The 10,556-nt window shown below is 35.1% G+C and overlaps 1 protein-coding gene across 1 annotated transcript; it reads left to right on the plus strand.

Annotated features, from left to right (window-relative positions):
• Nucleotides 1–3,126: 3,126 nt before the first annotated feature.
• On the plus strand, nucleotides 3,127–5,892 carry LOC132603230 (putative receptor protein kinase ZmPK1). Its single transcript, XM_060316189.1, has one exon. It carries the CDS (start codon nucleotides 3,233–3,235, stop codon nucleotides 5,627–5,629), a length of 2,397 nt encoding a protein of 798 aa, XP_060172172.1. The 5' UTR covers nucleotides 3,127–3,232; the 3' UTR covers nucleotides 5,630–5,892.
• The last annotated feature ends 4,664 nt before the right edge of the window (nucleotides 5,893–10,556 follow it).

Consider the following 10,556-nt stretch of genomic DNA (forward strand, 5'->3'; position numbering starts at 1 on the left):
AAATTGGCCTGAAATGGGCCGATCCGTTTAATTCCTTTCCCCCTCTATTTTATGCTCTGTTGTGCATTTTTGTTTTGTATTGAATGACTAACGCTTTGCCTTGTTTCGTTTTCTTAGCATTAGATGAATCCTAGCGGATTAGTGGGGACAACGTTAGTAGTAACAGGTAGTTAATTTAAAGGAGAAACCAATAGTTAATTCCCTAGGTTTCAGTTCTTATGTTAAAATTATTTAAAGTCTCCTCTTATGCAAATTATTATATTTTCTAAATAGCATTATTATATTTTCATTTAAAGCCTTAACAGCATTTATAAGTCTTATTTTAAATAATGTTATTATATTTTACTTTAAAACCTTAGTAATATTATAAGCCACTTTCTTAAAATTTAAGCACCTTATTTAATCTTAATTAATTAACCTAAGTTTGGCCGGATAACCGTAGTTACGGATCCTAGAGGATGCCTAACCCCTTCCCTTTAGGATAATTAGAACCCTTACCTAGAACTAAAATTTAAGCATACCATTAATGGAGTTTAGTTAGCTTTACCTTAGTTAATAAATAAGTGCCCTAATTCACCTTAAAACTAGTTAGGTGGCGACTCCTTAAAACAAAGCAAAAATAGGAATCTCCAATATGTTGTACTCTACTTTAACCCGGTTAAAATGGGGTATAATAATAAGGTAGGAAATTCAGGACAAATCCTAACAAATTTCCCCTTGGCCTGAATTTTCTGGCAAAATAATCTTAATTTTTTATCTTCACATAATCTTCATCATTGCTGTTTTCCATGGTTAAAAATAAGGTAAAAACATTATGGTTTAAGAATTGGTTTAAAGATATTTTGTTTTATTTTTAAAGATGTAACAGCAGGGATGTTGAAAATACGGTTAAAATTCATCTCCACATGTAGTACTTCGGACAAAATCTTCATTATCGCGAAATCGATTGCAGCTTGATTTGAACTGGCCGCCTTAAACTTGTCTTCAACCCGTTGAATCATTGGCTATGATATCACTTGTTGGGATCGAAATAATCAGGGCGTCATGCGGATGCTAATAATTGCAAACCTTGAACGACGATAAATCAGACGACGAAGAAAACTCTATTAAAAGAAGCATAATATTTAATATGATTTGGTCAAGTGACCTACATATTGAGAAAAACTAATATAAAAAGCGTAAACTATTGAGACAATAATCTCCCCCTAAACAAGACTTTTCTAATGACTACATTGTGGATGCTATTGTATTGTTTATGAGAAGAAAAAATCTTTTATTTATAAAAGTCTAAATTTTCTCCTCCAAGAAATAAGATAGATATAGTAGAGTCCTTTTCTACAAACAAAACCTTTTCTATCCAGAAATATCTTTTGAAGTAAAATACAATTATGATAAAATTCAAATAAGGTAGAAAATTCAGGGCAAACCCTAACAGAAGAGAAGTTTGGAGAATAGTTGTAAGAGAAGGAATTCATTTCTACAATGTAACGTTTGAATCACTTCAAAATGCAAGACAAATTTTGTCTTTAAATAGACATGAGTGGTTACAGGCTTTCATAACAGACTCATCTTCTAGTTTGACTATTGCCTTACTAAAGACTTATTATTTCTAGTTTCATAACAGCAGGAATGTTGAAAATACGGTTAAAATTCATCTCCACATGTAATACTTCGGACAAAATCTTCATTGTCGCGAAATCGATTGCAGCTTGATTTGAACTGGCCGCCTTAAACTTGTCTTCAACCCGTTGAATCATTGGCTTTGATATTACTTGTTGGGATCAAAATAATCAGGGCGTCATGCGGATGCTAATAATTGCAAACCTTGAACGACGATAAATCAGACGACGAAGAAAACTCTATTAAAAGAAGCATAATATTTAATATGATTTGGTCAAGTGACCTACATATTGAGAAAAACTAATATAAAAAGCATAAATTATTGAGAGAATAATCTCCCCCTAAACAAGACTTTTCTAATGACTGCATTGTGGATGCTATTGTGTTGTTTATGAGAAGAAAAAATCTTTTATTTATAAAAGTCTAAATTCTCTCCTCCAAGAAACAAGATAGATATAGTAGAGTCTTTTTTCACAAACAAAACCTTTTCTATCCAGAAATATCTTTTGAAGTAAAATACAATTATGATAAAATTCAAATAAGGTAGAAAATTCAGGGCAAACCCTAACAGAAGAGAAGTTTGGAGAATAGTTGTAAGAGAAGGAATTCATTTCTACAATGTAACGTTTGAATCACTTCAAAATGCAAGACAAATTTTGTCTTTAAATAGACATGAGTGGTTACAGGCTTTCATAAAAGACTCATCTTCTACTTTGACTATTGCCTTACTAAAGACTTATTACTAGTTTGACTATTGCCTTACTAAAGACTTATTATTTCTAGTTTCATAATAGCAGGAATGTTAAAAATACGGTTAAAATTCATCTCCACATGTAGTACTTCGGACAAAATCTTCATTATCGCGAAATCGATTGCAGCTTGATTTGAACTGGCCGCCTTAAACTTGTCTTCAACCCGTTGAATCATTGGCTTTGATATCACTTGTTGGGATCAAAATAATCAAGGCGTCATGCGGAAGCTAATAATTGCAAACCTTGAACGACGATAAATCAGATGACAAAGAAAACTCTATTAAAAGAAGCATAATATTTAATATGATTTGGTCAAGTGACCTACATATTGAGAAAAACTAATATAAAAAGCATACTATTGAGAGAATAATCTCCCCCTAAACAAGACTTTTCTAATGGCTGCATTGTGGATGCTATTGTGTTGTTTATCAGAAGAAAAAATCTTCTATTTATAAAAGTCTAAATTTTCTCCTCCAAGAAATAGGATAGATATAGTAGAATCCTTTTTCACAAACAAAACCTTTTCTATCCAGAAATATCTTTTGAAGTAAAACACAATTATGATAAAATTCAAAAAAGGTAGAAAATTCAGGGCAAACCTTAACTGAAGAGAAGTTTGGAGAATAGTTGTAAGAGAAGGAATTCGTTTCTAAAATGTAACGTTTGAATCACTTCAAAATGCAAGACAAATTTTGTCTTTAAATAGACATGAGTGGTTACAGGCTTTCATAAAAGACTTCATCTTCTAGTTTGACTATTGCCTTACTAAAGACTTATTACTAGCTCTGCTTTACTGCACTATATAAGAATTTGACATACTAGCTTTTTTTATGTACTAAAACTAGTCTCATACTTCAAAAATGTATAAGCCAGTGTTTTACCTTGTTGTTCACTTTTCACTACTCCTAGTAGCACCAATTTCATCATTCTCAATTATCACTAGTTTGAGTCAAGGTTCCTCTCTTTCTACTTCCCAAGATACAGTGATTTCATCGCCCAACGGTGATTATGCAGCTGGTTTCCACGCAGTTGGTGAAAATGCCTATAGCTTTGCTATATGGTTTAGCAATTTAGTTGGTGATGACAAAAATTACTCCATAGTCTGGATGGCTAACAGAGACAAACCTGCGAACGGAAGGCACTCGAGCCTTTCCTTAACCAAATCGGGCAATCTTGTTCTTACTGATGCTGGCCAGCGCAGACTTTGGGAAACTGAGACGCAATCAAATGCCTTTGTTGAATTGGAACTCCTGGACAACGGCAACCTTGTTCTTGCAGCCTCACAAGACAAAAGTATTATTTGGCAAAGTTTTGATACACCAACTGATACACTCCTTCCAGGACAAGCACTGAATGAAAATTCGAAGCTTGTGTCTCTAAGAAGCTCAACCAATTATTCATCAGGCTTTTACAAGTTACACTTTTCTGATGATAATGTTCTCCAGCTTCTTTATAAAGGCTTAGAGATGTCAGGTGTTTACTGGCCACCCACATATATGACAAGCCAGCAAGCTAAGAGAAGTATCTACAACAATAGCAAAATTGCGATGCTCGACCGTTTGGGTCAATTTAACTCGGCCGACAATTTCAGCTTTAGAACTGTTGATTATGGTGAAGGAGGCATCCAAAGAAGATTAAAACTAGATATTGATGGGATCATCCGAGTGTACAGCCTGAATAAGCAGAGGACTAGTTGGGAAGTTTCTTGGCAGCTTGCTTGGGAACCCTGCAGGGTTCATGGACTCTGTGGGTTGAACAGTTTTTGCACTTATAGACATGATTCTGGTAGGACATGCACTTGCCTACAACATCATAAGATGAAAAATGTGACGGATTGGTCTTATGGATGCAAACCTGATTTTAAACTCTCTTGCCCTGATAGCAATAGGGTGGATTTTGTTCATCTTCATCATGTTGAATTCTTCGGGTATGACGTTACATATGATACAAATGTTACCTTGGATAAATGCAAACAAAGATGCTTACATAACTGTGATTGCAAAGGATTTCAATTCAACTATGTTACAGATGATGGCGTCTATAACTGCTATTATAAGAGACTGTTCTTCAATGGGTACCGCTCACCAACTTACAATTATTCAATTTATATTAAAATGCCCAAGGATGTACGTGGTCCAGATGAGGAAGATCCCATAGGCAAATTGCAGTGTGAAAGAATACACGAAGTGTTGCTGGAAAGAACTTACAGACGAAAAGAGCAGCATGGATGGTTAAAGTCATTTATTGGGTTTACTGTTGCACTTGGAGTGTTCGAGATCATATGCCTCGTCTCTTATTTGATTACAACCCTCAAACGCTCTAATGCAACATTTGATCAGGTTTATATTCCAGTTGTCAATAGGTTCAAGAGATTCACCTATGCCGAGCTGAAAAAAGCAACTTCTAATTTCAGAGATGAAATTGGACGAGGAAGTGGCGGTGTCGTGTACAAAGGCACATTATCGGACAACAGAATAGCAGCCGTCAAGTGTCTCAAATTAGAAGCTAACCAAGGAGAAGCTGAATTTCTTGCAGAGGTGAGCACAATTGGCAAGCTTAACCACATGAACTTGATAGACATAAGTGGTTATTGTGCCGAGGGAAAACACAGGCTCCTAGTGTACGAGTACATGGAGCATGGTTCTTTAGCAGATAATTTACATGCCAACAATAGTCTTGATTGGCAAAAGAGGTTCGAGATAGCTCTGGGAACGGCAAAAGGTCTTGCTTACTTACATGAAGAGTGTCTAGAATGGGTTTTGCATTGTGATATAAAGCCTCAGAATATTCTCTTGGACACAAATTACGAGCCAAAGGTAGCTGATTTTGGTCTCTCAAAGCTATTAAACCGAGGTGGAATGGACAAACTAAGTTTTTCCACAATAAGGGGGACAAGGGGTTACATGGCCCCTGAATGGATTTTTCACCATCCCATCACCTCCAAAGTTGATGTCTACAGCTATGGAATAGTACTGCTAGAATTGATCACCGGAAAGAGCCCAAACCGAGCTCAATGTAATAACGTGGATAATGATGAGATGCAAGATATGACAATGCTTGTTACTTGGGTTCGAAAGAAGATTCATGGACTGGAGCAAAGTGCCTCACAAATTCAACAAGTTGCTGATCCTGCTTTGGATGGTAATTACAATGTGGAGAAAATGGAAGTTCTTATAAAAGTGGCTTTGCAGTGTTCAGAAGAAGACAGAGATGCAAGACCTACAATGAGCCAGGTGGTGGATATGCTACAAGTGTAAACAAAAATATTTATGTAGAAGTAGTTGCACGCTTGTTATAGCCTATTAGACCGGCCTGCTTCTTATCCAACAACTCACCTAGACCCTATAGGTAAGTTATTTTTCAGTTGTCTAATTTTCTGTTCATTTTACGATGAGTTTTAGCACCATGTGATGGATATAATGTATAACCAAAATAGATAAATAAAAGTATAAAATCTCATAGTTTGGATTAAGAAATGTATTTTTGGACAAAGTTATTAGACTTCTTGAATGTAAGCATTCAATCCAAAATCTTAAGGCAACAGATGAAGTGGCTTCGAGATATTATAAATCCCTTTGGAAAACTTTATACAACCAATGGTGGTAGATTTTTTCACTAACACCCTCATTCACGTGCAGCCCGATTTTTAGGTTCACACCTGGACTTTTGTCTTTCTTTCTTTCTTTCTTTTTTTTCAATCACACCTGGACTGACATTCTTCTTTGTTCTTGTTGTTTTTTCGCATTTTTAAAGTAGAGAGAAAGAGAGAGAGAGAGGACAAGGCTTAACTGGAGCGGAATAGAGGGAGATAGATTAGGAACTCGATGGACTAATTGAGAGAGAGAGATAAGCGTAGTGCTACTGTATAGTGAGATAAACAATAATACTTTTACTACTATCTTTTTATATAATAGTCTCTGGACACATCCGTTGCACGTGTATCTTTAAATTTTTTTGATACATGATTAAATTTGAATAACCAGCTAAAATTATTAAAAACATTTTCCCGAGTTACCAAAATAAAGATCAAAGAATAAAGTACAACTATTTGAAAATGATGAATATGATAATTGCTGATCAACAATTTTATTGACAGTAATTAATAATTTGAATAAAAGACTATTTCTCCTTGACCTATACGTATGCAAGGCTGGGACTCTGTCCAGACTTGCAAGCTTTTGGACACTGCTTTGTAAATATCAACTTGGTAAATAAAATTTTTACTTACCCAAAAAAAAAAAAAGAGAGACTATTTCTCTCTGCAAGCAATCGAATGGGTAAATTATAATGTATAAGAATAATGCTATATTACATTCGAAGAGATTGAACGATTCAAATATGAAACTCTTCATTATCATTTAAAAGAAAATATAATTACCTGAAAGACCAATATGTGATATTAATTGTGATCAAACCAAAGTTAATTAATCAAATTTCAAGAAGATGGAAAAAGAATGCCAAAAATTAAGCACATAAAGGTTAACACAAGTCTTATTTCACCTTCACAGACCACTTCACCACCGATCAAGTTCCGGCTCGAAAGCAAGAAGCAAGAGCGCAGCAGCTGTGTGAAAGCCATTGCGCCTTAATTAGCACATCCCTTTTCTTGAATGAACAAAACCAAATGATTCTTCTAAAATGATTATTCCTCACAATTGCTTCTTCTGATGCAGCGGAACCATGACAATTCGGAATATCTCCCTCACCCATCCTCACTAGCTATCTGAACATGGCTATCCCTAGGGGTGTACATGGACCGGGTTGGTTCGGATTTTTTAAACACCAAACCAAACCAATTGCGTCGGGTTTTAAAATTTATACACCAAACCAAACCAATAAAATTCGGGTTTTTCAACCTCGGGTTTTCTCGGGTTGTTCGCTTTTCTCGGATTTTTTGGGTTTTTTTCGGAATAGTCTTGATACAAAACATATAACTTTTACTTTAAATATTTTTTAAGTCCTAGTAAGATACAATTATATAATTAAGGTGTTTTTTAAGAAAATAACACAAAATGTGAGAAGAGTAATGACATTGTATTAAAATATTCAACAAAAGCTAGTATAATCGGTTAAAATAAATATTGCTAATTAACAAGCCATAAAAGAAAATGACTGTAATGTCACACCCCAATCCTAGTAGGGCATGATGGGCACCCGACCCTTACTTAGAGTCGAGCAAACCCGCTGCTTCTCGTTATACTAATAAATCTCACAGGACTCTTAAGTCATGAAATGAAATGCGTAATGAAAGCTTTTCAAAAAACATTATTTTCGTCTTTCTCAAATCAAGTAAAATCTGTAAAATAATGCATAATAATACATCGGCTTAAATAGTCGCTTATAAGACTGGCATACTGTATACATGACTTTGTCTGCAAAGTCTCTAACATACATCAATATTCCATGACATAGATACTCTGACTCGGCAACACTCCGGAAGAAAATAGAGCTCGCCAATCCAGCTGGAACACCTTCTAGCCATATCCTCTACTCATCTGTATACACCTGCGTGGCATGAAACGCAGCGCCCACAAGAAGGGGTGTCAGTACGAATAATTTACTGAGTATGTAAGGCATGAGTAACAACATAACATAGATATGAAATATAACAAGGAATAAGAGAGATAATTTGTACATCTGAATGCCTCGTAAGGCAGATGTCATGCATGCTTAGCCTTTTAAAAAAAACATTTCTATACATATACATAGTACCATGCCCGGCCATTAAGGCTCGGTGTTATATATATAGTATCATGCCCGGCCATTAAGGCTCGGTGTTATCATCATTAGCCTGCGTCCAGGCCTCCCGCGTCCGGGGAAATATCATAACATGCCCACTGCAGTGGTGTGCACATCTACGTGCCTGCCCGGCCGACTATAGCGCGGCGCGATGTGAGAAAATACATACATATATATATATATATATATATATATATATATATAAAGTATGCATAAGAGCCCAATCAAAAGCCACAACTATATCGGAGTGACGTAAGGTCGGTAGCCTCCGATTATATTATGGAATAATCATCGTCGCTTTGTCTCACCTTGAAGGAACAATTATTATAAGGTGAGACCAACAACAATGAATAAAATTAAGAATGATCAAAAGATAGCTCAATATTCTCATATCGTCATTGAAATCATAAACTTGGAACCTTTGAACATAAAATCGTTCTCATCATAGTCATCATAATAATGTAAAGCTCATGTACATGGAAATCTCTATGAATAAAATCATCTCATAAAAGCATTGATCTCATAACTTGAGACTTTTAGCCATAAAATCATCATCATCATAATCATCATAGAAAATATCATCATCTTTGACATCATCATTATCATTGTAAAAACATGCTCATCGCTGTTATCATAAGAGCTCACAGGATCATAAATCTCTAGTTTGGAAAATACGGCATTTTGGGAAAACATCTATGAATTATTAGGAAAGGAATTATGCCTTGGAGTCGTAAACATTTAACTTTTGAAAACGAGGAAGATATGGAAACATTTATGAAGCCATAGCATCGGAATCATGCCTTTAGAAGCTCAATAATATTAGGATCACGAAATTCGTGGACTTCTAGCATTTGCGGAACCAATGATATTATGAGTACGACACAAAGATTTATAATGAAAGGATCATGCCTTTAGAAAGAAGGGGACTAGCCTTAACATACGTGGAAGATAATTTCTCGACTTCCAACTTACTTCCTGTCTCGCAATTCACTTAAGACCAGTCGTAGCCTCGTAATCTACATATAGAACCATTCATAATATTGTTAGGCTCGTCATCATGCTTATCTCAAGGCTTTAATTAAAATCCTTTTAGATTTTGTCGAAATTCGGGCAGCATCTCCTCTGTTTGTATGCCTAGCCCGAAATCATTATATCAACAACCAATCAACAACAACAATACCAACATCATCAATACCATTATTCATACCAATATACTTCCTAAAACATCCCACACGATGTCTTCTAAATTTCTCAACTAACCAACTTGTGATACGACTATTTAATAACTTTATTTCCGTAAAGAAGCCGAAATTAATACCAACAACATCAATAACAACATCCTCAACATCCTACAAGATAAATATATATATTTTATCCAAAATTCTCTTCAAACCTCAATCCATAATTCAACAACATCAACACAACAAAATATAACCTTTATTCTTGCAATTATTCCTTAATCCATATTGATAAAGAAAGAAATTCAATGATTCATACCTTGTATTTACTAAAATAACAAGATCTTCAACATCCACTTGTTCCCAAGCTACTCCAACACCAAAATGAAATCATAATCGCGTCTACGCGTTGCCCGGACTTCGATTGGTATTTCGTAGCTTGAATTTTTGCTCAAATCCTCCATTTTAAGTGGGATTTAGGACCCCTTTTGTTGGCTGAAAATTCTGGAACATTTTGGAGAATTTTGGATGGAAAAAATGAGGGTTTGCCCCTTTTTATAAGAGCTGAGGCGGCGTCACTGTAGCTACAGTACTGTAGCAGTCTTGTTTCTGCGTCGACAGCTCAGTTTGTAACGTCTATAATTCTCTACTCCGATGTCCTATCGACGAGCGGTTGGTTGCATTAGAAACTAGACTCGCCGAACTTCATTTTAGGATTTTGAAACATCTTAAAACTCCAAATATACATGGAGATAAACCCCTCCAAAGTTGACTAAAAATCTGCCCAACATTTCTCAAATTTTCGTCAAACTTATTTTCTTCAATTTGCTTGATCTCGAAACCTTCCGAAACTCTCCATACATGATATTTATCATTCATTATACTAATAATGGTCATGTTCTCGTGTTTCAAACTAGTCTTTCCCGATTACGACTTACGAGATCGTAATCATCCTTTACTTAAACAATATACTTAATAATGTCTTGTTCCTCATACTCTGAAGTTGTTTTACCTAGCCATAACTTGACATACTTACATTCAAATTTAACTAGTGCTTCTCCGAGGTACGGGGTGTAACACATAATCTAAAAATACTAAGTCATGCTAAAATAAGTATTAATTATATGACAAAGAAAAAAAACTTAAGTTATGTATTTTTACTCTCTAAATCAATTATGCAAACCTAAAGAATAGATATCCAACATTATTGTCATTTCTAGTGGTAAATTGAATTTCTTTTGTTAGGATTAGTGTTGAGTTGGTTTTG

The sequence above is a fragment of the Lycium barbarum genome, chromosome 7 (assembly GCF_019175385.1).
Source record: "Lycium barbarum isolate Lr01 chromosome 7, ASM1917538v2, whole genome shotgun sequence".
Classification (NCBI taxonomy): Eukaryota; Viridiplantae; Streptophyta; class Magnoliopsida; order Solanales; family Solanaceae; genus Lycium; species Lycium barbarum.